The 27,520-nt window shown below is 40.5% G+C and overlaps 1 protein-coding gene and 1 non-coding gene across 5 annotated transcripts; both read left to right on the top strand.

Moving 5' to 3' along the window:
• The first annotated feature begins 1,809 nt into the window (after positions 1–1,809).
• LOC119801380 (bile acid receptor-like) lies at positions 1,810–26,382 on the top strand. Of its 4 annotated transcripts, XM_038311948.2 has the most exons (11): positions 1,810–2,412; positions 8,437–8,563; positions 12,631–12,993; positions 14,888–15,028; positions 18,414–18,556; positions 18,647–18,751; positions 18,887–18,986; positions 19,866–19,979; positions 22,103–22,225; positions 22,921–23,034; positions 25,622–26,382. In XM_038311948.2, exons 2-11 carry the CDS (start codon positions 8,500–8,502, stop codon positions 25,867–25,869), a joined length of 1,515 nt encoding a protein of 504 aa, XP_038167876.1. In that variant the 5' UTR covers positions 1,810–2,412; positions 8,437–8,499; the 3' UTR covers positions 25,870–26,382. The 4 variants fall into 4 exon arrangements, 2 of the variants coding, with proteins under 2 accessions (XP_038167876.1, XP_038167875.1); XR_005283176.1 differs by having other exon boundaries at positions 22,103–23,034; positions 25,622–25,646; XM_038311947.2 differs by having other exon boundaries at positions 18,414–18,751.
• Positions 15,094–15,253, top strand: LOC119801537. Its single transcript, XR_005283224.1, has one exon. It is a non-coding gene; the product is annotated as a U1 spliceosomal RNA (small nuclear RNA).
• Positions 26,383–27,520: the final 1,138 nt, after the last annotated feature.

Here is a 27,520-nt window from a genome sequence, read left to right as displayed (position 1 = left end):
GTCAGGAAATTCTGTCTTACATCTTCTCCTTTTGAAATAGGCGGTTTGACCTAGGGAATGACTGCCTTTAAAATACTTGGTCTAGGGTGGGTTCACCGCCTAAACAACAGAATGCTTTTCTCACGGTTTAATGACTTGATATCTCAAGTATTGAAGCAAATAACTGTTCTAGTTGCCCTTTGTATCCTGTTAAGGCTGTCTTTTGTCTTCTTCCCCTTTTTGTATTGGGGTATAAAAGTGTATGGAAAATTAAACATGGCAGACTTCAGTATTCTGTTTGATTATTTTTCACTCACGTCTTCTTATTCCAATCCCTGGTAAGTGGTATTTTTGTCAAAGTTGGTCTCTGACAAGGCATTTTATTTATATGTATATTTTATCTCCCCAGGAAAAGAAGTCCAGCATTTTCCCTCCTCTGAGTTTTCATTTTGCTTCCGCATGGTCCATGATGCCCTTGAGTTTGTGAGTATGAAGAAACCAGACAGACAAGGCAGAAGCAGACCATGCTGCTAGCTATCTAGGTCTTTTGACTACACCCCAAATCTGGGGCTGATCATTCTACACCTGTTCCACCTGCCTGTGTGGGTCACACTGATTTTTCCCACCTCTGTTAATCAGTGATTTCAATGCATCGGCATCACAGAGGTTCACCATCATAGTGAGAACCTGGCCGATGACTTGGAGACATAGGCAGGTAGGATCCCAGCACTTGCCTGTCTTCAGCACTGAGTGGCCATGTACGCTGTGGTTAGTGGGGCACAGGACACAGAGAAGAGGGTTAACTCTGGTAAGCAGTTTGACCCTCCTTCTGGAATACTCTATAATCAACACAAATGAATCAAATGAGAGAGACATGGAAGGCTTTTGTGACAACCCCTTCCCCCAAAAGTAATGCCCTAGATAGGAAGCCATCAAAGAGAACTCTTTGTGATAAGGGAGCAGAAGTGGTGTTCTCCCCGATAGATGGCTATGGGTGGGGGTGGAGATGTGGGGGTGGGAGGGGTGGACGGGGTGGGGTTGGGAAAGATTGTTTCTTTTAAGGGGCGGGCCACTGGGAGTCTGACCGTGCTTCAGCGACTCTATGGACAGCACAAATTGAACTTTTAAAAATCTTTTGGTTTTTTTTGGGGGGACTGGGGAGTAAGGGTGATGGGGGTACATTATGTAAAATTCCCAAATAATCACCAAAAATATTTTTTTTAAAAAAAAAAAAAAAGAAGTGGGTACAGCAGGGAATGGTGTTGAATGATGGTAATTCCAGAGTGTGGGAGATGGAGGCAGGAGGGTCAGAGGTTCAAGGTCATCCTCAGTTATGTTGCACGTTCCTGGCCAGCCTGGGCTGTATGAGGCACTGTTTCAACTTACAACAAAACCAAGACAAAAGCAGCACAATTTCATGTGCGCTGACCGTGGGGGGGCTCATCATGAAGTCTCACCTGTGGAAACAGGAGCTAGAAGAACTCAGTGTGTGGGGGGTAACAGTCAGAAACTGGACTAAGAATGAAGCAGGAAGTCAGATATAGCAGGTAAGTCATGAGGTCAGAGGACCGGTGACCAACAAATCAGAGGTTAACAGCGGAACTGCCTTTAACCTCGCCTCCTTAAGAATGCCTTGAGGGTTGAGCTCATGAGCCTAGTGTCCAGCACACTTTGTTTATGTAAGTGACATCTTACAAAATGATAGTGAAGTTTTTTACATATCTTGCTTGGATTTTTGTGGACTCTCATCTCTCTGTTACTAATTAGCTATGAGAACCTAAGCGAGCACTGCTCTCTGTTTTTATTACACTTTTTCTAATGGGAGAGAAGAGAAGCACAGAGGGTAATATATACATTGAACATTGCACTGGTTTATAAATCGTTATTCATACTTTTAATTGGTTTAGCAACTTCTGTGGGGAGAAGACACGAGACAAGAAAGTTGAACTCTCCCAGCACCTGTGTTAATGGATTTTCAATCAATGTGGACCCCACCTCTTCCTGCACGCCACCCCATTTTCTGCATACATTCCTTGGTTTGTAAATTCCTAGTGCTTTATACCCAAAGTGGAAGAATATCAGATTTGGCCAAGAAAACAAAGCATTTCTTAAGTAAACAGTAAGGAGCTCTGAAGAGCAGGACCTGCAGGTCTCAAAGGCCTTGGTCCCTGATGGTCCATATTTTGATTTATGTCCGCCTGTAATTGCCCCTGTTTTGACCCAAGAGAGGATTGTGTGGGAAGTTTGTCTGTGAGATAGAGCTGTGGAGTTGCTCTGCAGAGTGTCTGGAGCCTAAGTGGATGCAGTGTCCCCGTCCAGCCTCTGATAATAGGGAAAGTGCTCGCTCTGCTCAGCTGGGAGGTCAGCGCAGTTGCTAAACCTACGTACACGTTCTGTGAGGAAGAGGCCAGCCTGTAGTAACATCATCGAATTGTGAGTATATTTTTTTCTCTAAAATAAGACGCTTTAAAAAACATCTTCTGTTGTCTGAATTAAATATGAATGCCAATTTTGTGGTCAGTTTATCTGTTTGCCAAACTGTATAATGTTAATAGAAAGGTCATTTTTGAGATCTATAGCCTCTACCATCACAATTTCTTTTTTGCAAAATTGAATAATCTGGCTGTTACTATAAGAGTTAAGCCCTAAAAGTCATTTTCCTTAAAAACAGAATATTTTGGGGAGTGCAGCGGATAACGCAGTAATTTCCTTCTTGCCTAGAGAAGCTCAAATCAATTTCGGGCTGTGACTGGACTTAGGTGACAGCTGATCTAAGAATGCGAGTTATCCTGGAATGATGCTCCCTGTTCCATTTGCTAAGTGAAACCTGTCTTTAAGTGATGAACTCACTGATCGTGTTTACAGTCTTGAAAGGCTAGACCATAAGTAGGTTCAGAACAACATGAAGTATACTCTGTTAACGACATCTCTGTCGAAACTGTTACGATGCTATAAATACAAAGATTAGACTAGGGAAATAGGTGCAGACTATGCTTTTTTATTTCTGAAATATAGAATGTATTAATTTCATAATTTTACTGATTTCCTAAATATTAGCATGATTTCTTTTCTGCTATCATTATTAATCTATTAAATATTTGAGATAATATGGGTAAAATAGCTTTTTAAAGAAACTATGCACAGTTGTGTGGCTCTGTGAGCGTGAACTAATTAGACTAGGTGAACTGTTGCGAAGAGGAGACAGGTGATGGCCGTGTTCGGGGAAGAGCATGAGCGATGACATCTCATGGATTTGGGGGCTGGGAAGGCATTAAGGTGCTCTGGAGTTACATGGTGATGGCAGCTGCATCGAATATGAATATTCCGAATTCTATAGTTATGGCTGAATTTTATGAGTTAACTATATGTCAACAAATCACTATCAAAGCTACAGGTTAACACACACACAATATAGAAGTGCCTTCTATATTCTAAAGTTTTCTCATAAAGGAGTCGATGAACCTTTCTTTCTGCTGTTCAGAGACATTCTTCTCATTTTCTCCGGCTAGGGTAAATTCTGACTGGAGAACTTTGGCTCGAAGATGCGTCACCACGCAAAAAAGAACAACTCTGCCATGCAGAACATTTTTGCAGTGATGCGCTATTCTTTTAGAAGTACTGTAAAAATGGAAATATTTTTCCTTCTAGAGCAATCTCCTTCTGGCCTATATTAATTTATGCCGTGTTTTTATTCATAATTCAAATGGTACACGCTGCAAGAGTAAAACTAAAAATCATGAAATTCCTACTATGTGCATATAGATATCAAGAATCAGTGTTTTTTCCCTGCTAAAACTCGAGATAGATGAAAATTGTGACACCAATTTTTGATTGAGGAGGAAATGTAGAAGCTTTATAGAATGAAGGGCCTTTTTTAGCAGAATACCAGAGACAACTTGTGAAAAAATATACTTTTAGTAAAGTTATATTTATTAAAGGGATAGCAGATTTTTTTTTATCCATGCCAAGTTGATTATCTTGATAAAAGGTCCTCTCTAGCTAAGTTATTTGTTTTAAATAAATATTTATTATGAACGATAACAAGACACAATCCTTCCAGATCCACAAAGGCTTTTCTCAATGGCCAGGCAGAAACTTTCTCATGCCTTTAGTTTACTATTAATCTACTTGAGTGTTTTAAAAGTTGTATTCTGTTGTATTTATTTACTTGTGTCGTTTGTGAGTGTGTGTGCTTGTGCGGATGCACGGACGGTGGCGTGTGTGCGCAGGGCGGAAGACGACTGCGGGAGCGGGTGCTCTCGTTCCGTCACGAGGTGTCAGTGGTCAGGTCAGCACGCTTGATGGCATGCGCCATCTCGTAATCCTACTGAATGTTTAAAACTCGTTTATCTGTAATTCACTTTTGAAAGTTTTATTTTTTGCTACGTATCTATACACGATACTCCTGTTAAATATTTTAAGAGCTTTATCATCAAAACTCGCAAATAAAAACATTGTCGTGGAATTAAACTGTGAAAAATCGAAGGTAGAGGTCATGCGAGTGTTACTGTGAGCACACAAAGCAGGTAGGGATTTCATGTTTTGAAAGACCTCTCTTTTCAAGAGGGTAATTGATGTTTACCTCTCCCACGCATCCTGGATTATAACTGGTCCAGATCTGACGGTAACAGATCTGATGTAGCCACTATTTTAAGGCCTTTTTTTTCTTACCACGGTAAGAAGAATGTGATTTTAGAACGTTGGTTTTTATAACATGAACCCTGACAGTGGCATTATTACAAGGTACTTTTGTGTGGTCAAATTGTCTTTTGTTCAGTATGACTTGTCAGGTGAACCATTAACCAGAAAAGTCTTATGTAAGCAATGTGGATTGATTTTTAATTTTCAGTCTATTTTAGTTATTTAATGCTGTGCTCTATGAGGCTTAGTGATAAATACAATCAATTTTATTTTATTTTTATTTTTAAATTTTTTTTTCTCAAGACAGGGTTTCTCTGTAGCTTTGGAGCCTGTCCTGGAAGTAGCTCTTGTAGACCAGGCTAGCCTCGAACTCACAGAGATCCACCTGCCTCTGCCTCCTGAGTGCTGGGATTAAAAGCACCACCCAGCAGTACAATCAATTTTAAAGTCAGGTGAATAACAACTTCAATATTCCACGTTCATCTGCATTTTCCAATATCTGATTGAGACTCAAAAAGAGAAGTTTAGAAAGAAATAGATGGTATTGCTAAAATTACTACACAAATCAGACCTAGACTGGTCTTGAACTCACAACGTCACTACGCTTGGCTTCAAGCTCAGTGTGTAGCTGAGCCTGGCTTTGAACTTCTCATCTTCCTTCCTCTACTCTCCAAGGGCTGGGCTTACAGAAGTATTGCCACTACATTCAACTCACAATTCTTTTCTTTCTTTCTTTCTTTCTTTCTTTCTTTCTTTCTTTCTTCCTTCCTTCCTTCCTTCCTCTTCTTTCTTTCTTTCTTTCTTTTCTTTCTTTCTTTCTTTCTTTACTTCTTTCTTTCCTTTTTCTAGATAGGGTTTCTCTGTGTAACAGTACTAGCTGTCCTGGAACTAGCTCTTGTAGACCAGGCTGGCCTCGAACTTACAGAGATTTGCTTCCTCTGCACAATTCTTTTTTTTTTTTTTAGGCATAAAGCTTTATTAAAGGAGAGAGGGAGAGGGGAGAGGAGAGAGATGAGATGACTGACTGGGATGACCGAGGATAGCATTGCTGGAGAGATGATGGGAGAGATGAGGAGAGACCTTGAGAGACGATGGAGAGAGAGAAAAGAGAACAGAGAAGGGGGAAAAGAGGCAGAAGCGAAGCTCCCTCTCCGAGAGGAAGATGAAAAAGAGAGCTGCACAATTCTTTTTATATGTAAGGGGAGTCAACCGACTTAAGTGGAAAAGCTTTCACACAACTTGGTGTTACTCCTCAATGGAAGCTTCATATTGCAAGTACACTCACTCAGAGGCATCCCTCCTTCATACATAGCATATGTGACTGGCGCAGTACTAGCAGAGGACTGGGGTGGGGGTGGGGGGCTCATGTGCTTTTAAAGGAGCCTAGATCCTTTAGGCCAAACAGGACTCGACTTTCAGACGTATAGCTATTGGAATCTTCGTGGAGAGAGAAATCTTAGTTACATAGCTCACATGAGCGACACACCAAAGAAAAGTTAAAAAATAATTTCAGATACTCAGAATCATCTATATGCATTTTGGGCATGATTAAAAAGTCCCATTTTTGCTGGACGTGGTGACACATCTGTGAGTAAGTAGTTCAAGGCCAGCTTGGACTAAAGAAGACTTTATCTCAAAAACAAAACAAAACAAAAAACAAAACCAATAAATAAGCCAAAGAAAACCTTTCAAAATCTCTGCAAATATTTTCTTCTTTGTTTTTTTTTTTTTGGGGGGGGGGGGGAGAATAGTATTTTTCCTTTTCTTTGATTCAAGTGTCTCTGTGTAACCCAGGCTGGCCTCGAACTCACCTCCTGCCTCAGCCTCCTGAGGAATGCGCCACAGTGCCAGCTCCTTATCTTGTAAGCAGGGGATAAAACTGCAAAATAGGACTGCCTCTAGAGTGACCTTCTCCCCTCTAGATAGCTCCCAGCCTCAAAACTGTGGCTTCCTGTTTAGGGCTATTTAAAGACACTGTTTCCGGAGTTTCTTCCCAGGAAATACCAACAACTAACAAATTATCCGTAAGGCGTAGTCTTAGATTTTGATCATGTTTTCCTCGCAATTTTCACTTTTTGTGTCTTCCTATTAAAAGTAAATCTGAGGAGCTGTTGTCATTATTCCAGCAGCACAGATATTAAGGCTTTGTTTTTGCCTTATCAGTGTGCTGGAGGACGAGGATTTCCAAAGGATTTAGAGGATTAGGACAGGATGTGAAAGCTGCCATTTCCCACTCTTTAGCTTCCGCTGTATTCGTGAAGAGGTCTGGTTTTGACTTTTACCTTAATTTTGAACCTGGAGATCTGGAAACCATTAGAATATATATATTTGGTTTTGTTTTTTGAGACCGAGTTTCTCTGTGCAGCCCTGGCTGTCCTTGAACTTGCTCCGTAGACCAGGCTGACCTTGAACTCAGAGAAACACCTGCCTCTGCCTCCTGAGTGCTGGGATTATAGGCACGTGCCACTGCTACCCAACAGAATAATTTTTTTAAAAAAGATTTATTTATTTACTTTGAGACAAGGTCTTATTATGTTACCTTGGCTGGCCTGTAACTCTTTACTTGACTGTGCTGGCTTCAAAGTCAGAGCGATCCCTCTGCCCCCTGGCTCCTGAGTGTTAGGTTTAAAGACGTGTGCCACTATACCTGCCCAAACCACAACAAAAATCTCTCTCCTCTCTCTGTCTCTGTGTGTGCCTGCGTGTGGGCATGTGTGTCTGTGTGCATGTGTCTGTCTGTCTCTGTCTCTCTGTGTGTGTGTGTGTGTGTGTGTGTGTGTGCGTGTGTGCATGTGTGTGTGCGTGCACCTGTGGAGGCCAGGAAAAGATGCTGGAATGCATGGCGCTGGTGTTGCAGGTAGTTTTGAGACGGAAACCAAACTCTGCTCTATGAGAAAGCAGCAAGTGCTCTTAGCTGCTTAGCCGTCTCTTCAGTCTCCTAGAACAGTAGTTTTGGGGAATGAGTTTGTGTTAAAAGCTGTGTTTCACATGCACTAATCTGCTCCTTCCAATACCTTTTCTGGAAGAGTGTTGGTACTATAACTGATGAAGCCAAGGTTCAGTGAGGTATAATACATCGTCCATAAATAAGCGCTGGAACAGTGTTTGAGTTGTAACTTCAAATTTGGTATGCTTCGAATGATTATTGCCAAGTTTATTAAGTCATTTAAAGGCTAAGCAACAAGAAATTCGCAAAATTAAATAATTTGGTGTTTGAAAATATGTCTATGTGTATGTCTGAAGGCCAGAAGAGGGCACCAGAACTCATTACAGATGGTTGTGAGCCACCATGTGGTTGCCGGGAATTGAACTCAGGACCTTTGGAAGAGCAGGCAATGCTCTTAACCACTGAGCCATCTCTCCAGCCCCCTGTTTTTCTTTTCTAAAACATTGTGTGTGTGTGAGCCCATTCACGCACATGACGTATGTGGGGAATGCATGTGTCATTGAGCTCAGGTAGAGGGCTGAAGACAACTTTATGCAGTTGGTGCCCCTTTCTCACCTTTACATGAGTTCTAGGAATTGAACTTGCCACTTCTGTGGCAAGCTTCTCTACCCCCTGAGCAATCTAACCTGTTTAAAATTTTTATTTACAAAAGAAAATATTGCAACTTTTGGTTGTTTTCTTGGGACAGTCTTGATATATTGCTCAGGCTGGTCTTGAACTTATAATGTAGTCCTGGTTGTTAACGATGAAGATTGTCCTGCCTCAGTCTCTAGAGTGTTGAAATTACAGGCGTGCGCTACCACATCTGGCTTTATATTGTAATTTAATAAAAATCATAAGTAATCTGTTGCAATTCTCTCCCACCTCAGGTTTTATTCTGAAAGTGTCTAACGTTGCTGAAGTCAACAAAGCAGTAGAAACTGGATCAGAGAATGGCAAATACCTATGTCACTGCGTCTGATGGGTACTGTCTTGCTGAACCCGCACAGCATTTCGGTATGTAGTAAGAAACTGTAGTAGATCTGTTAAAACGTGTGTGTGTGTGTGTGTGTGTGTGTGACTGGAGAGATGGCTCAGCAGTTAAGCTAAGCTAAGCACTCAGACCAGACTCTGATTCCCAGCTCCCATAAGCTGTCTCGCAACCGTCTGTCCCAGTTCCAGAGGGTTCAGTCCCCTTCTCTGGCCTCCTCAGGCACCAGGCACACCAGAAGTGCACAGACATACATTAATGCAAAATTCTCTCACGCAAAATAAATAAATCTAAAAAATGTAGACGATTAAAAAAATTAACTTGGAGGAATTGGAGTTAGTTTTAAGGACAAATAGAGGTGAGCTTTTATGTAAAACTGAACCTGAACTAAAGGCTCAATAGCCTTTCCAGTCCTTGAAAAAATTGTAAAGATTCAGTTACTTATTCTCTAATTTACGTGTATGTCTCTGTGTGACTGAGTGGGTCTTCTGTGTACCGTGAGCACAAATGCCTGGGGAGGTGAGAAGAGGGTGTCAGGTCCCCTGCTCCTGGAATTACAGGCAGTTGTGAGCCACTAAGTGGATATTGGGAACTTAACCCCGGATTCTCTGCAAGAGCAGCAAGGGCTCTTAGTTACTGGGTCATCTCCCCAACACCCAAATATACCTGAAATTTTAATCTTAATGCAAGTCTTGGAAAACAAAAGGCAAGAGGCAGAGGCAGAGGCAGAGGCAGAGGCAGAGGCAGGAAGATCTCTGTGAGTTTGAGGCAAGCATGGGCTACAGAGCAAGTACCAGGATAGGCTCCAAAGCTACAAAGAGAAACTCTGTCTCAAAAAAAAAAAAAAAAAAAAACCAACCACCCAGTTTAACATAGTAAAATTACATATAACCAAACAGGTATCAAACAAGATTTATAGTTACAATAGCTATATTTACTTTATCTTTTATCATATTTAAGGAAAACTATAACTATAAATTCTTCAACTCCATCAAAGACTCCAGAAAGATATATAATATTACCTAAGTAAACAGGAAGTACATTGTGAACAACTTCCCAAACTCTAGAAATTACAGAGACATCTCACTGCATGGACAGTCACTTACAGTTCTTTTGTATCGTTGGGACAACCATCTTCAGCCTACAGACCCATAGTATCTAGCAGACTTTTCCATAATGCAGGAAATTTCAAGGCAATTCCACCTATTTTGGCAATTTGTCAGTCACTTTCTTCTGTGTGCTGTAGAATGTCAGGCAGACTCTTTCATGTAGCAGGAACCTTGAAGGACTTTCTCAGCTTCCTTAAACAAGTTCAGCAGTCATTTTTCTGTGGATCCTGCATGTCCAGTTCATCAAGCAGTCCAGGCAAGAGCAGTCTCCTGCCCAAATGGCTAACAAATTCCACAAGGAGCCTCTTCGATGCCCATCTTTCTCTTGAAGTAGATTGGTGCTGCCAGGAGCAGATGTGTCTCATTGTCATGAAAAGTTCTTTTTTTTTGTATTTTTTTTTTGAGACAGGGTTTCTTTGTAGCTTTGGAGCCTGTCCTGGAACTAGCTCTTGTAGACCATGCTGGCTTACTCACAGAGATCCGCCTGCCTCTGCCTCCCAAGTGCTGGGATTAAAGGCATGCGCCACCACTGCCCAGCTCTGAAAAGTCCTAACCTCTTAAACATTTTAAATGCCATATTCTGAAGGCCTCTGAATGATTTGAAAAATACCTATCTAACTGAAATATGTCTCTATATATCTAGAAAACCTAACTAACATGACTACAAGCTTGACTTATAGATGACTCTCTAACCTATATTTCTTAATTATACATTGCATTTTTAAAGAGTCGCACAAACATGATACCTTAATCAAGACCAAAAATATATATATACAGTATAACAAAATTGACCTTAAATTTGTATCAATAAACCAAGATCCATACCAATGCAAAGTATTCATCTCTATATCATATTTCCCCCTTAAATGTAAACAAACATTTATAGACAATATTTTGGAATATGGGTACAGTTCTTCTCCAAACTGCTTCCTGTGTTTATTTGGCAAAGTAATTTTTTGAGGGCTGTTCACAGAGACCTTTCAGGGTGCCTTAATCCATCAAACCACATTAGTCTAGAAGAAATCCATAGGTCCTCATCTTCTGTGGAAACAAAAGAAGAACCTCTTTTCCAAAGCAACATATCCTTAGACCCAAATTCTCAAGTCAAGATACCTTTATAATATCCATGCTGGTTTAGCTTAGCAGCCCATACAATAAAATATATATTTCTCTGTACTTAGCTCCTTCTTAGGCAAAAAATTCAATGAAAACACAATAATATGCATAATCCAGACTCTGTGCATATTTCATCTTCATGTGGCTTGTTTTTACTCTATTTTTATTTTTTATTATCTTTACTCCTTTAATATATGACTGTACTCCATCTTTTTCATTTTTAATAAACCATTTACTTCTTTTTATAACTCTCTTTATTCTTTATCTTCTCTCTCCTAAGCCTACATGCATTTTTTAAACACACTGTGTCTCATTTAGAGGTCTTTTTCATCTGAATTTGTCTTTATTGTGTATCTGTATTTATTTTTTGACCATAAGTGCTTCTTAAAATACTAAGCCCTTCTAATGAACTTAATCGGCACCATTGTTAGGGGAAATATGGCAGTGCCTGCTTGCCCTGCTCAGTTAAGCCTTTCAGAGCTGTTGGCTGCCATTGAGAACCATGCTCACAGTCCCATTTTTATGCACACAGCCAATCTATGTTGCCATTAAGCAAGGTATAGCATTCTGCTCACAAAAACCATTTAAATGCTCCATAGCTGGACCTTGTCAGAGTTTGTGCTGGCAGCACAGCCCAGAAAGCCAGCATTTCAAAATGGCAACTTTTTTCCTGCTACTACTGAATCAGGAAGACCTCTCTTAAAAGAGCCATGCCTCTGCTTGTTTCTAGTAAACAGGGCCCACCCAAGAAAATGCTGCTACCAAACCAAGCTTAACTCTGTTCTTTTATGTCTAGGATTTTAAGCTTTCTCAGGTTTTATATGGATTTAGTCTACCATGTTGGTGCGCCAGTTTATTTCAAGGAAGGCTGCTTGTTCTTTCCCAGCTGTGTGATTATTTCAAGGAAATAATCACACAGAAACTATATTATTGAAATCACTGCTTGGCCCATTAGCTCTAGCTTCTTTTTTACTAACTCTTACATATTAATTTAGCCCATTTCCATTAATCTGTGTATCACCATGTGTCAGTGGCTTAACAGGTAAAGTTCTGTCTGACTCCAGTGGGGCTACATGGCTTCTCCCTATCTCTGCCTTCTTCCTCCCAGCATTCAGTTTAGTCCATGTCCCCTTCCACCTCCCAACCCCTTGTCTAGCTCTGTTCTATCCTATCATGGGCTCAAGACAGTTTTTTTTTATTAACCAATAGTATACATAGAGAATGGAATCCCATATCAGGAAGTGGGTCCAAACTTGACATTACCAAATTATACCAAGAGGCACCTCTCTGTATGACTTAGATAGGCAGGTGTTTGCAAAGTACCAAGATCATTTCTAGATAAGGAGCTCAGGCAATGGCCTAGTTAACACAGGACTTATGGGGCATGGCTGTGGTCAGCCTGCCTCTGGGCCTGTGTGTGGGATTCTGAATGTATTTTTACTGTGCCAGTAGCCTTCTCTGCTTAGGGTTTTGCTTCCTAGAAGACTTGTTTCCAAGAGGGACAGATTTCCCACTTATGTGTTGAGGCAGTAACCATAACAAAGGAAATGCAAAAGGTAGGGGAAAAATCAATTAAAAATCTGGGTATATTCCCTTTTCCCTAAGGAGAGAGACTAGATTAGTGTATCCACCACTAGCAACTAATGCCCTTTCTTCTGGCTCCTGATCCACCTCTGTACTCTTCTGGGGTGATAGCATCTATTTGGTATTCTAGTTCCATATACTGTGCTCCTATTATGTTAGACAGGAAGCCCTAAGGTGCAGTGTTGAACTAACATTCTGTTGAACAAAAAACATTTTGAAGTTTGAAAACAATTATGAATATTTGATATTTATTTATTTATTCTTTTTTGTGTCAATAAAACTAGATATTTTGCCAGAACAAATCCATTACCAGCTGTGTGACACCGATTTCCAAGACCCACCCTATTGTCCGTATTCTACTGCTCAGTTCCCTCCAGCTCTACAGTCCCCATCTTTACAAAGCCATTTCAACACATATGGCTTGGATCCACACTTCGGTGGTGGCGGCTGGAGTGGACTTGATGCTCACGAATTGAGTCAGTCCACGTATATGGTTGTTCACAATGAGGAGGATGGATTCCCTGGCATACAAAGGTCCAGACCAACTTGCTCTTTCCCCTGGAAGGGGCAAGATGAGCTCTGCGTGGTCTGCGGTGACAAGGCCTCTGGATATCACTACAACGCACTTACTTGTGAAGGCTGCAAAGGTAAGGGCTAAGTCACAGCAAAACAGACAGCGCTGCACACTCCTGATGTGCACACACAAGCAGAACACCCACACACGTAGAAAACACTTTAGAAAACTTGAGCAATCATGGCTTCTCAGCCTTTGGGCTAAGATCAAGTGTAAGCCATGAGAAACAAAACCAGGGAGAAGCAGTTTTAAAGGGACCAGTCTGTATCAAAGGCAGGAGAATAAAATGTTAAGTTTAGGGTTATTTTCTCTCTTTCCTTCCTTTTCTTCCTTCTGTCCTTCCTTTATTCCTTCTTTTTTTTTTAATCAGGGTCTCAGTGTGTAGCCCTAGTTGACCTAGAACTCACTATGTAGACCAGGTTGGCCTTGAACCCTAAGAAATCTGCTTGCTTCTGCCTTCTAAGTGCTGGAATTAAAGGTGCTGGCATGTACCACCATGCCAGATACTAGGGTTAATTTCTTTCCTTCCCCTCTTCCTCCTCCTCTTCTTCTTCCTCTTCTTCTGTTTCTTCTCCTTTTTTGAGACCAGGTCTTTCTATGCAGTTCTGGCTGCCCTGGAACTCATTGTAAAGACCAGGCTCTCCTTGAACTCGCAGAAATCCACCTGCCTCTGTCTCCCAAGTGCTGATATTTAAGGACCTTCCCTACCAGATCTGCCTCTTCATTTTTGATGAGGAGTTTCACATTTCAGTATCAAACTCAATACATACAAGCGAAGGTTTTCCTTTTTCCTGGAAGAATTTAGTGCTGGAACAAAACATGACCTTTTATTAAGATCAGAAAGTTAATCATGACATCTTTTTATGTGGTTGAAATAATTTACACTCTTGGAGAAAATCTGATTCTAAGTCAAAAGATTTTTTTTCCTTTGTAAAGAAAGAGAAGCAATTGAAAGTCTGGACACAAAAGGCAGTGTTTGTGAGGAGTGAGAGTCTTCAATTCTAATGGTTATAAACCCTTCCTTAACCAATAAATGTAGGGATGGGAATGCAGGCAGGTGCCTGGGCACTTAGCACCTCATTTTGGATTTGATCCTAGCACCCTCAAAAACTAATCAATCCAAACAACAGAAAACAGTTAGGGCAATGTAACATAAACAAACATGTATGTTCAGGGTAAAATTTTACCTCTAAGTATTCTCAACATTTGCAAAGACTTGCCAAATGGAGACTACAGGAAATTTGAATTCAGCATCTCACTGTTGAAACTGAGCTGAACAACGAGGCACAGTTTTGAAAACCGAAGCTGAGCTTTTATTTTGTTGAATTGAAATCATGAAACAACTCTCTCAAGTGTCTACCGAAATGAATATGCAGCAGAACTTTAGAAGGGGCATTGACTAAGCTGGCAACCTCGCTGGAGCGAGCAGAGAATGGCAGGGATTCCCCTATAGAATTAGGAGAGCTGCTGGAGAGGGAAGAGAAGGGCTTTCTCCTCAGAAGGGGAAGTGCTCCACAAGGGGGCGGGACAGTCTGGAGGGGCACTCCTGCCTTTGTGGGCAGAAATCAAAATGTGGGGTCTTAGGAAAGAGAGGCTTTTCTGACATTTTTGTTTTAGATGATCACATATTCTATCAAAGGAACATTGAGCGATGCTTTGTGGGATCTTGATATTCTGTAAAATGTTTAAAAAATTCTTGCAGGTAATTTACCTATAGTAGAATAGAGTCATCTTAATGTGATAATCTCCAGATGTTATAGCGTAAGGGACAACCTCATGGAGGACTGAGTACACCGTTTGGAAAGAATTAGGTAACTTTCCAGATAAATGTATATTTAAGAAATACATATTTTATTTTATTGAAATAATCTAGTTAACTTGATTACTTTATTATGAAGGTAAAATGTTATTAAAATGAGCAGTAGCTAAAAATATCAATATTAAACTTTGAAAACTTTTGTCCTTAGGTTTTTTCCGCCGTAGCATCACCAAAAATGCAGTCTACAGTTGCAAGAATGGCGGCCACTGTGAAATGGATATGTACATGCGTAGAAAATGCCAAGAGTGCAGACTGAAGAAGTGCAAGGCAGTGGGGATGTTGGCAGAATGTAAGTGCCGTTGTGTTTGTGGCTTGGTTTTGTTTTTCTGAGGGGAATTCAGCTTTTTTCCGACTTTAATTACCTGGCAAGGAAGTCATGCTAATGCAGGTGGGTTCCCGGGGCAAGGCTCACCCATTGTACCGGGATGTGCTGACCCCTATGATTTCCACAAATGTGGGAAGCTCAGCTGCATAATTTGTATTAGTGTGTGGGGGGGGGCTGCTTTCATACTCCCCTTTGTACAATAACATTGAATTTAAAAATAATAAAATAACCAGGTGGTGATGGCTCATGCTTTTAATTCCAGCACTCGGGAGGCAGAGCCAGGTGGATCTCTGTGAGTTTGAGGCCAGCCTGGTCTACAGAGGGAATTCTAGGATAGCCAGGGCTGTTACACAGAGAAACCCCATCTTGAAAAACCAAAAAATAAAAATAAAATAAAAAATTCCAACCTTATTGAGAACAAAGCATTCTTTAAGAGTTATTTTGAATATTGTCATGTTTGTTTACAAATGGACACATGCACACCACACACATATGCACATTGTTTGCTCAGTATGGATGGCATTTTAAATTTAAGTAGTGATTTCCATAAACTTTGCTCTGTACTATTTTGCTCTAGTTTTGGAATCAGTCAAAGATTCATCTTCATTAGAAGTTCTTTTGGGGCTGGAGAGTTAGCTCAGCAGTTAACGGCACTTAGTGCTCTTGCCCAGTTCCTAGTCTACATGGCAATTATTCACAGCCCCAGTTACAGAGGATCCAGTACCCTCTTCTAACCTCTGCAGGAACCATGTGTGCAAGCAACACACACACACACACACACATAAAATAAAATAAAATACATAATAAGTTTAATGATCTTGTATTTTTATGTTACTTAACCTAAAGTTATATACCAAGTAGAAAAAGTGCAAAATTTAAAGGTAGTAGTTCTCAAAAGCTTTCCTGATATCCAGGTATCCACAGCCCACTAGCAGTTAACACATGGCTATAGGGACTTGTCTCCAAATACCCTTAGAGATTAGCACGTTAACATATGAGGTTTGGGAGACACAATTCTGTCCGAAGAAACCCTGGAAAAAATTGTCTTTTATTTATTAACTTATTTTATAGACAGGATCTCATTATGTAGCTGGCCTGGAACTTGAGAAATCTGCCAGGCTGGCCTCAAACTCATCGAGATCCCCCTGCCTCTGCCCTCCAAGTGCTGGGATTAATAACGTCTGCCACCGTACCTGGACCAAAAGTTGCCTTTTAACCTGTGTCAGAAAATGCTTGTGAAAGGAACGCAGAGTCTTCTGAGGGACTCTCTAAGCAAAATGAAGCACCCTTTGCTGTAACTTTAAGGAATTACTGTAAGCAGAGGCTGTACTTTATTTCCTGGCCACCCAGACCCAAATAATCACACGGAAACTATATTACTTACAACATTATTTGGCTGATGGCTCAGGCACATTTCTAGCTAGTTCTTACATCTTAAATTATCCCACTTCTTATTTTATATTTTACCATGAGGCTCGTGGCTTGTTACCTCTTTCTTCTTGGGTGGCTACATGACATTTTTCTCCTTCGGCAGCAAACGGTGTCTCTTTGTGATGGTGTAAATCACAAACAATCCCACACCAGTTTGGAATTATGATTAATAGAATGGTTATTTATTTAAAGGGGAAAAAACTTACAGATCACCGTTCCAGACAACAGCCCTCTGCGCAATCAGGAAGGGAGCCTAGTCGTCAGAAGCTCGTCAGAAGCGGAGCCGGAAGCCAGAGAGCGAGCAGAGGGAAGTGGCCGCATTTTTAAAAAGAGAGACCACGCCCCAATGGGCTGGTATCTCAGCGGCTATTGGCTGAAGGAGCAGAAGGAGCTCCCACAACATCTTTGATTCCACCTACTCTCTCTATATATATTTCTGTTCAGATTTCCCACCTGGCTTTATTCTGCCCTGCCATAGACCAAAAAAAGCTTCTTTATTAATCAATGGTAATAAAACATATTCATAGCATATAGAGGGGATTACCACATTGAATTGTGGCAAGATGAAACAAAGAATTGATGAGCACAATTATTGTGACTGGTGAACATAAGCCTTATTCACATTTTCTTGTCATCCGTATCCCGCCGCCATTGCTGTAGCTCTTCATACCACGTTTACCCAGTTGTCCTAATATCGTCATGTGTCTAGTGCATTGAGCATCACTTCCTCCTCCTTCTCCTTCTTTTCTCCTTTCTTCCCCCTCATCCTTCTTCTCTTCCTTCTCCTCCTTTTCCCTTCCTTCTCCTTTTACTCTTCTTCCTCTTTAGTTTTCCTTCTTGCGGCCTTGAAGGTTGAGCTCACGTTTCCCATATATTTTAGCTACACCCATAGACTCCTTTTCTACTTAAAAAAAAAATTGAAGACAGGTTCTGCCCAGGTTTCCAAGGCTGGATTCAGTGTGTGATCACCTTGCTATAGTCTCTTGAGTAGTTGGGTTACCGGTATATAACTACCATATCCAATACTTGATAGGTTTAAAATGATTACCTATTTTTGGGTATTCTTGTTCTCTGACAAATAATAATATAGAAGGATTTTAATGTGTTTGTTTTGTGGTATATTTCAGTTCCTCATTTATTTTTATTTAATAGGTGTGTTTTAAATATTTATGAATATGACAGGTATATTGACACTTGCATAATTTTGAGTAGTGACTTATGGTAGCTGTTGCTGGTCCAGTAAAGGCACCAATGGACAATTAAACATTCTATAAAAGCAATAATTGTCAGGCTGGGGAAACAGCTCAGCAATTAAAAACATGCACTGATCTTGCAGAAGATCTGAGTTCAGGTCCTAGCACCCATATTGTGAGTCTCACAACCAAGAATAATTCCAGCTCAAGGGGATGTGACACCTCTCGCATTTGTGGGCACCTGCAGTCATGGGTGCATAACCACACCCAAACTCATTAAAAGTAAATCTTTAAAAATAAACAAACAAAAACAGTCCCCAAATAAATATTATTCATGCTTGAAAAATAACTAAATGCTTTGTCTGGCATGTAGGAAAAATTGACTTAGCTTATTTCGAAAATCCTAAGAGAGTCTTTTTTAGTAAAGTCAGAAAGTAAGAGCTAATTTTTCATTTCCAAATTATGTTTAGATTTTTACACAAAATATTTACATATTAATTGCACCTTGGAAATGAGTTTTTCTGTAAAATAACTTTTTGTCTGGTATGGCCATATTTCAAGGAAACAAGATAGCCTGACGGGAAAGTAATACCGGACAGCTAGTTAAAGCACACACGCACAAGAGACGCCTATGCTTGTTTATTCCTTTAAGACCATTTTCATCAAATCCTACAGTGTTATTTTTTGAGACAAGAACGCTTTGTGTGAATTTTGTAACATCACAGGTTTGCTCACAGAGATCCAGTGTAAGTCAAAGAGACTACGCAAGAACTTCAAGCAGCAGAGTGCCCTTTACTCGGATGTCCAAGGGGAAGACGACGGAGCAGACAGCAAGCTTGTATCATCCACCACCAGATCTGGAAAAGGGGCAAGATTTTGCTTCCATACCATCTGCTGTTTCTTGATTGACAATGGGTGTGCTAGGCACACCTTACAGGTGCCCTCTGTTTCCTTACAGGTTCAGGAAAGCATGACACTAACTCAAGATGAACATCATCTTATGAATACCATAGTGACTGCTCACCAACAATTCACGGTCCCTCTAGGGGAAACAAGTATGCTTGTATGTGTCCACCACTGGAAAAAAATAACTTGTAATGACTGTTATTAAGAAATGATAGCAAAAATGGTTAAAACATCAGTAATTATCTGAAAGAAAATACCATTTATCAATTTGATTTCTTTTTTTATGGATTAGCTGCAGGAGTATTCCAACCCTGAACTAAGTTTTCTGCGACTCTCCGAGGCAGCAGTCCTACACATACATATGCTGGTGAATTTTACCAAGGGACTCCCAGGTAAAACTCTGTTTCATTATTTTTTAAAGATTTATTTATTTATTTATTTATTTATTTATTTATTTATTGTGTTATGCACGTTTTGCCTGCAACTATGCATTCATACCATGTACACACCATATCATGGAGGTCAGAAGAGAATGTGGGATCCCATGGAACTGGAGTTACTGACGGTTGTGAGTCATCATGTGGGTGCTGGAAACCAAACCCAGGTCCTCTGCAAGAATAACAAACACTTAACAACCACTGAGCCATCTCTCCAGCCCCCAGTTCTCTGTTTTAAAGGGAAAGGGGTAGCACAGCAAAACAAAACCTCCAGTGTGAGACACAGCTCAGTGGCAGGGCACTCGTCTAATGTGTGGGAGGCCCTGGCTTCAGTAGAAAACTTTATTTTTCCAGTAATGCTACTTCTAACTTTAAAAAAAAGCTTATTTTATCTACTTCAATTAATCAGGTGGGTGTTAATATAAATATTTACAAAATTTATTATAATGATGTAGTTTTTTTTTCAGATGAATCAGGAAACAAAGAAATTCCCTGCAGTACTAGAACAAGTCACAGTTGACTAAAACCTAATTATATATAACTCAGTTTCTTTATATTTGTAGGTACAGTAGCTCATTATAAAATTACATTCTTCAAGGCTAAAGCAGCTATATTTGATCTGTTATTTCTGGAAGAGAAGTGTCCCCTAGTTCTGATAAAAGTCTAAAATATTACCACATAGAATCAACAATTTTATTCAGATTTGAATTTATGTATTGTGATTATTCCCAAGAAGCATTTAGGGATGATAGGTAAAGAAATATTTTTTAAACATTGAATTCATGAATATTATCTTTTGATTTTCTTGTTTCTTCACGCTTTGTATTTTTTAAGGATTTGAAAATTTAACCAGTGAGGATCAGAGCGCATTACAGAAGGAATCAAAGACTGAAGTGATGTTCCTTCACGCAGCCCAGCTTTACAGTGGGAAAGAATCAACCTCTGAAAGTAAAAAGAAAAAAAAAGATTTTCGTTTAACTTTCACATAGTCATGTTAAACTTAGCAACAAATTATGTGATATTAAGTATTTACATACACAAACACATTTTTAAGCACTGGTTTTTGGAAATAGACTCTCATGTACCTCAGGCATCCTAGAACTCACTATATAGCCAAGGAGCATCTTGAACTCCTGATGCTTCTGCTCCCGCCTGCCAGCTGATGAGACGACGTATGCATATCTCCATGCCTGGTGTATGTGGTGCTGGGGATGGGGCCCAGGGCCTTGTGCATGTTAAGCAAGAACTCTACTCATTGAGTGACATCACCAGCCTCTTTATTTTTTCATTTTATTTTACCAATTAGTGTAGAAACAAACGCCTCATGATAGCTGTTTATAGTTTTCTAATATATTAATCTAGTTAGCATTTTTTCTCTCACCAAAGTCATTCTTTTTAAAGTTGATTTTTTAAAATTCTTGTTAGACTTTTTGTAAACAAAGACTGTTCTTTCATTCCCAAGCACCCAGACCTAAATATTCACACAGAAAATATATTAATTACAACATTGTTCGGCCAATGGCTCAGTCGTATTTCTAGCTAGCTCTTATATCTTAACCCATTTCTATTGATCTATGCATTGCCACAAGCTGTGGCTTACCGACAAGGTTCTGGCATCCTTCTCCGTCACCAGCTGCATGGCATCTCCTTGACACCATCTTCTTTCCCCCTCTATTTCTGCTTGGATTTTCAGTCTTGCTGTATTCTGCTCTGTTATAGGCCAAAGTAGCTTCATTATTAGCCATTGGTAATATTCATACCATACAGAGGGGAATCCCACATTAGAATTTCTTACATGTATACAAATTTTTTTCAATCACACTCACCCCACTTCCTCTCCCTCCAACTCCCCAGGACTCCCCACACTTCTTTCTCCTAATTTCATGTCCTTCCCTACCCTTCTTAAAAATAACCCAGTGACTCTAATTGGTGCTACTCATATGTACATGGGTGTGGGCTTATCCGCTGGAGGTTGTCAACTTTGAGGGACCAAGCCTCTAAAGAAAGAAACTGTATTCTCCCCCCACAGCAGCTGTCAACAGCCAACAGCTCCTTGGCTTGGGTGGGTGGGGGCTTCTGTGCTCTTAAGCCAGGCTCTTCTAATGGGGAGGACTTTTACAGGTTTTTAAACATTAAGGCAATAATGATTCTAAGACACAGTGGAGCTCTGGGTGAAGGCTGTATGCTTGCTTTGAAACTCACAACTATAGGCTACTTATCTGTAGAGCACCTCTGTGGTGGAGTAAAGTAGGCTAGTGTTGAACCTACTATCCAGTACCCACTTCCACAAAAATCAGATTTCTTTTATTTATGATTTTTTGAAACTGGGTTCTCTGTGGCTTTGGAGCCTGTCCTGGAACTAGCTCTTGTAGTCCAGGCTGGCCTCGAACTCACAGCGATCTGCCTGCCCTTGCCTCCCAAGTCCTGGGATTAAAGGTGTGTGCCATCACTGCCCAGCAGAAATACGTTTTTTTTTTAAATCAATCAACCTTTTGAATAGAGCAGGAAACCCATCATTGTTCTAGTGTGTGCATGCAATAATTCAAAAGTTCTATGTTGGTTGAGGATAAGGGAAGAAGCAAAATGACAAAAACAACAAAAACAACAAAACGTTTTGCCAGCAATGTCAGCTGCCTTCACTAGCTGCACTTGCTACAGGGCTAACCTTTTTAAATTTACTTGTTTATTGGTTGTTCTTCCTGTATACACTAAACCATAAGGTTGCTAATGGGAGACTCCTGATATCCTCGTCGGTGATTGTTTGAATAGTGTTTGCTTTAGAGTCACTGCAGCCTCTGATGCACTAAAGAAATGCTTGGAGGGTGTGGGTGTTTAAGAAAGACATTCTTTATAGTATCATGGAAAACTCATTTTGGAGGGTCTTCTGTACACTCTACAAAATATGAGCTATTAATCTGGTTTTACGTTCCAGTAACAAAAATGCTAAAGATATTACCTTAGGGGATTGTTTTTCACACGATAGTTATGTTGGATTCTGAAAAGATAGTGAATTTACTCTCTATATAATGATTAGGGGAAAAATTAGAGTTTGTATTTTTCTCTTTTGCTAGGTACTATGAGACCATCAAAGCCCTCAGCTCGTACACGGAAAGCACATAATCAGGGCAGTGATGAAAATGTTTATTCTTTGGAAAACCTTTTCAAGGAAGGCCGTCCTTCTGCTACCCTAACTGGTAACATCGTGCAATGCAAAGTATCATACTGGGTGGCCTTGCTTTCTTTTCTCCCTTCTTTTAATTTTATTACAAGGAGAGTGTCATGGGCTCTTCTCACAGTTCCTGGTTTGTCTGCCAAGAGTGTTTCAGTGGTGAAACCCTTTGTAGACACAGCGACTACATTTATTAATGTTAGACAGGTCACCAGTGAGCCTTCTGTTTGTAACCATCTTTTTTTGGCTACAACACTGCAATTCTTTCCATCCATAGGTGGGACGCTTCTGAATTATTCTTTCAGGTGCTTTTCAAAGTTTCCTAGGATGCTGATGTCATATACAGCCAGCATCACAGTATCAACCACTTTTATGGGTAGAAGAGTAAGCCTTACTGTGGATAATACAGAAGCTCCCAGAGAGGGGCTTCTGCAGGCTAAAGGCTCTCAGTCCCACAGCCTCCTATTTGGTCCACATGGTGACCCCCTGCCATTGTTCTGGTTTTTCTCAACTGCCCACCTAATGAGCCCACTACTGAGGTTCAGGCATGGCCTTCAAGAGCACAGCAAAGGGAATTGTTCTTGCTGGCAGTCACAGAGGCAGCCATCCTGAGTCCCGCCCTTACTTCATTTTTCTTAGATTTGAGAGAAAGAAAGATAATCACAATGTGTTTGCATCTGTTACATTCTGATGAAAATACACTTCTATTGATCTTTTTAGGTATTACTAAAGAATTCATTGCCTCACTGTCCTACTTCTACAGAAGAATGAGAGAACTTAATGTAACAGATACTGAATATGCTCTGCTTACAGCAACAACAGTGCTCTTCTCAGGTAAAAACTGCCAGCTTTAAGGCACTGGGTGACATCTGCGCGGGATCACGAAGTTGCTGGTTATGAGTCTGCTCACTGAAGTCGAATGCACTGATCATTCCATCAGAGTGTGTTCCATGAGACTCCTTTAAGCTCTCTGTGGTGTTGTAGTTTCCTGCATCTCAAAATGGCTTTCCTGCCCTTATGCCCTCTTGGATACACTCTCCCATGCTCCTGAGAGACAAAGTTTCTTTAGGGAGTTAGCTGTAATCTAATCTCCATTTTACTCCTCTTACTCTTGAACCCTCCACAGTCAGATTTCACTCCATCCCGTCCAGTTCACCACAACCTGTCAATAGCTTCAGGTTCTTGGCATTGCTGATCCTACGGGTCAGTTCTCCTGGGTCTTCATCTTACTCAACCCATTAGTTATGTTTGGTAGAGAAGCTCATAAGCACTTAAAAGAAAGCAATAGGACTTCCTGTTTCCTGTGAGCTTTCAGGTGGCGTTTTGTAGCCATGATGAAGAGCTCTGGTGTGTTGGGAGGACTCCTCATGCTTTTTGTGTCAATTCATCATCGTCTCTAAATGATGTAGTCTGCTTTACACACTGGCTCCAGGTTAAAGTGAGGCAGTCGCTCAACATGGGTACCACACTGTTTCAGGCCATGGAAGTCTTCCCAGGGTACCCCTGCCCCGTCTTGATTGATCAGGCAGGACAGATTTGTGATCTTTTTTTTATTCTGACTTTCTGTGGCATCAGGGTTCAAGAAGGCTCACTAGGTACGCTCATTGAAAGGGCAATCGTGTAGGCTCCAATGCAGCCAGATTTCATTATCCACTTTCCAGTATTGGATAGCAGTGTTTACAGTTACCTGAGCTTGAATATTTGGAAAACCAGCTAAGAGTGTTACCTAGGAAAAGTTCACCCTGGCTTGACCATAAAAGTCTTCTTTCTTTCAGTTCAGTTTAGGAATTCAGCTACAAATTCTGCATGGAGCAGTAGCTTAGAGCTCATGTGACTATTGAACAGGTATTTTAAATTTAAAATGCCGAAAGCTGAACTTCAGAGAATTTTCAACCTCATCCTTTTATATTTCCCCTCAACTTGTACTAAACCATATCTCCATCTTCCAAATTGCAGGTGCGAATTAAAAAAATCCTTAACATCTTTTCTTTCTCCTATCCTAATAACACATATGCATCAAATCTGTTGGCTCAATTCTAAAGTATATCTCTAGCACTTAATCCTATCTTTCCTTCCTTCCTTTCCTCCTTCCTTCCTTCTTTCTGTCTGTCTTTCTTTTATTTATTTATTTTTTGTGTAGTCCTGGCTGTTCTGGAACTCACTCTGTAGACCAGGCTGGCTTCGAACTCAGAGATCCAACTGCCCCTGAATCCTGAATGCTGGGATTAAAGGTGTGCACCACCACTGCCTGGCTTACTTCTTACTGTTTCTAGCCTAAGCAGTGTACTTGAATCCACTTATCTAACTGAATTTTCTGATTCTATGCTCTTTGACTTTCTCTCCATTAGTACTGAGAGGGACTCTCTGAAAATGTAAGTCAGATCATGTCATTCATTCCTCTGTTTGTACCCGTTGGTGGTTTCCTATTTTGTACAAATTGAAGCTAAAAGTCTTTCTATTATTCTCTATTGTTCTTTTTCCTTTTTCATCCTCTACCTGGCCACATTGCTTTTGACATAGAGATTCACTGAGCATGGCAAGCGCTTGTGCAGAGGCCACTGTTATTGATTCATCTTTTGCCTCTTTTTGCTCAGAGTCCTATCTGTTGCTGTTTACTTCTCTCTATAGCACATTCTCATTTTATTTTTGCTTTGTAACATTTTTTATTCGTATATTTTTGTTGATGTGTATGTCTTCCTTGTCTGCATGTGCTCCCCATGTGCACAGTGCCTGTGAGTCCAGGCGAGGGCGTCAGATCTCCTAGAACTGGAGTTACAGATGGTCGTGAATCACCATGTAGGTGTGGGAATTGAACCCCAGTATTGGGGAAGAGTGGCTAGTGTTCTTAACTGCTGAGTGCTCTCTCCAGCCCTCTATTTTTGCTTCTTAAGATGTATTTGTCTCTCCTCCCCCACCCACTGCATATTAAGAATATAGGTACAATAAAGGGAGCCTGTAGGGTTCATTGCTGCATAGTTAGTGACCCCATGGATGAGGCTGCTGAAGCCTTCAGAATTTCCCGGTTGGCTCATATCTCAGGGTAGGAAGCCACAACGTCTTACCCTTTGCTTCCTGTTGGCTGTAGAGACATTACTTGCTATTTTAAAGATCCAGGCAAGCCTCTCACGGCTGTTCTCTTCCCACCATTACTCACTGATTCTCTCCTTCCCCTGGGACTGTGTGGAAATTAATGCTCTATGTTTTGGGGAGCTGATCTGAAAAGTGTGATAAAAGTAGAGCATAGTGCAATGGAATATAGTGAGATTAAATAAAATGAGGAACAAAGACAATTATCAAGTCTAATGTGAATTAGGGATCTTTAAGTAATTGTGACTTGTATTATTTAATAGCTGCATCATCTTAAATGAACTCATTATTTCTACCACTTTAAGTCAACATTTAAGATAAACATGTTTTTCAGATCGTCCATGTCTTAAAAATAAGCAGCACGTAGAAAATTTACAAGAACCGGTCCTCCAGCTTTTGTTTAAATATTCAAAACTGTACCATCGGGAAGAGCCCCAGCATTTTGCCCGCCTCATAGGGCGGCTTACTGAACTGAGAACTCTGAGTCACAGGCACTCAGAAGTCCTCAGTGCCTGGGAAGCAAAGGACCCCAGACTGCTTGTGTTACTCTCTGAGAAATGGAATTTGCATTCAATTTACTGAAATGGAGAACCTTGAGGTTTGTCTTAAAATTTCAAAATCAAAAGTAGATGACTGACTGGAAAACCGTAAGCCACTGTGCTACCATCCTTCACTATAAAATGGAGGTCCTACGGGCTCATCAGGTTTTGTGGAATTTCGGACTCTCAGTAAAGGAACACTCTAGATTCTTCTCGATGGAGCCATGTGATGGCACATTCCCTGTACTTGGGAGATGGAGGCAAGATCCTGAGTTTAAGGCCATCCTGGGTTGGATAGTAAGACCTCATCTCAGAAGAAGAAAGAGAAGAACTGATGGCCATTATTTCTTCATGAGTCCTTTACCTAAAGAAACTAGTTGTTTTCATCTAGCTGAAAATATCCAATGTATACATGTGAACAGAGGTTAGTTGTATAGTTGTATAAGGCAGTGTGTCTGCCTCACTGATTAAGGACACGCTGATAGAATAAGAAGCTGATGCTTAAACCTCTTCTTGTGATGGCATTTCATGGATGATTAAAGAGGAAAAGATCTTTTCAAATTGTGTCTTTGTATTTTTGAAGAAGCATATGCTAATTATACAAAATAGTGAGTTCTGTTGTGAAAATTTCATATATATATGAGTATGTATATATTCATATATATGTATATGAATATTTCAGTTGTATTTGCCACCACTGTGTACTCACCACACAGTGCTGATGCCCTTCTTGTCCCCCCATTGTCCCCTTCTACTTCCATGTCTTAAAACAATAGATTCATACATGCAAGAAAACATCTGACTCTAGTCTGAGTCTGGTTCATTTCCCTGCACATGAAGATGTCCATCTGTTTTTCTGCAAATGACATAGTTTTATTCCTCTTAAGGACTGAATTGTGCATGTATATCTGTGTATATCACATTTTATTTATCCACCCATTTGCTCATGGCACCTAGTTTGATTCCATATCTTGGCTGAAATGGATTTGCTGCAAGCTGCCGAGGTCCCAAAAGCAGCCAGTCCCAAGTGGGGATGGCGCACGACCACTCGGCAGAAAGGTGGCTGGTCCCCAGCAAGCCATGTGGGTAGGTGGTGGGTGGGAGACAGACAGATAGGCACACCATACAGAGTGGAGTTGGACATTTATTTAGTGGTTATGGAAGGGAAGGGAGAAGGGCAGAAAGGGGGAGAAGCAGGGCGAGGGAGACAAGGGGGAAAAGGGGAGACGTGGGGAGAGGCAGAAGCTGCTTCTTCCCCAGAGAGGGACAGGAAGAGAGGCTAAGTCTGCAAGCAGGAAGGGAATGGGCATGGCTTATCTCTTACAGAGACAGAACATTACATTGGCTACTGTGAATAGTGCTGTAATAAACATAACTATGTAGGTGTTACAATTTTATGTGGCTCTTGATTTAGGTGTTTTCCCAGAAATGGTATAGATTATATAGTAGGTCTACTTTTAGATTTGAAGGAAATGAAATAGTGATTTCCACAGTGACTACTTCTCAAGGGTGTATAAAGATTCCTTTTCCTTCAAAATTCTTACCAACAGTTAATTTTCCTTTTCTTTTTTTAATTAAAAAAAAGTGTGTGTGTGTGTGTGTGTGTGTACCAAACACATTTGTGGACATCAGAGGGCAGCTCTGCAGAATGTGTTCTCTCCTTTCACTTTTATGTGTGTTCCATGATTGTCAGG

The sequence above is a fragment of the Arvicola amphibius genome, chromosome 14 (assembly GCF_903992535.2).
Source record: "Arvicola amphibius chromosome 14, mArvAmp1.2, whole genome shotgun sequence".
Taxonomy (NCBI): domain Eukaryota; kingdom Metazoa; phylum Chordata; class Mammalia; order Rodentia; family Cricetidae; genus Arvicola; species Arvicola amphibius.
This window is presented reverse-complemented; position numbering and strand designations above follow the sequence as displayed.

Coding starts and splice junctions, on each gene's coding strand:
- LOC119801380 (XM_038311947.2), top strand. CDS start 8,500: ATGGCAAATACCTATGTCACTGCGTCTGATGGGTACTGTCTTGCTGAA. Junction 22,226..22,920: donor TCCTTCTGCTACCCTAACTG/GTAACATCGTGC, acceptor TGATCTTTTTAG/GTATTACTAAAGAATTCATT. Junction 23,035..25,621: donor AACAACAGTGCTCTTCTCAG/GTAAAAACTGCC, acceptor CATGTTTTTCAG/ATCGTCCATGTCTTAAAAAT.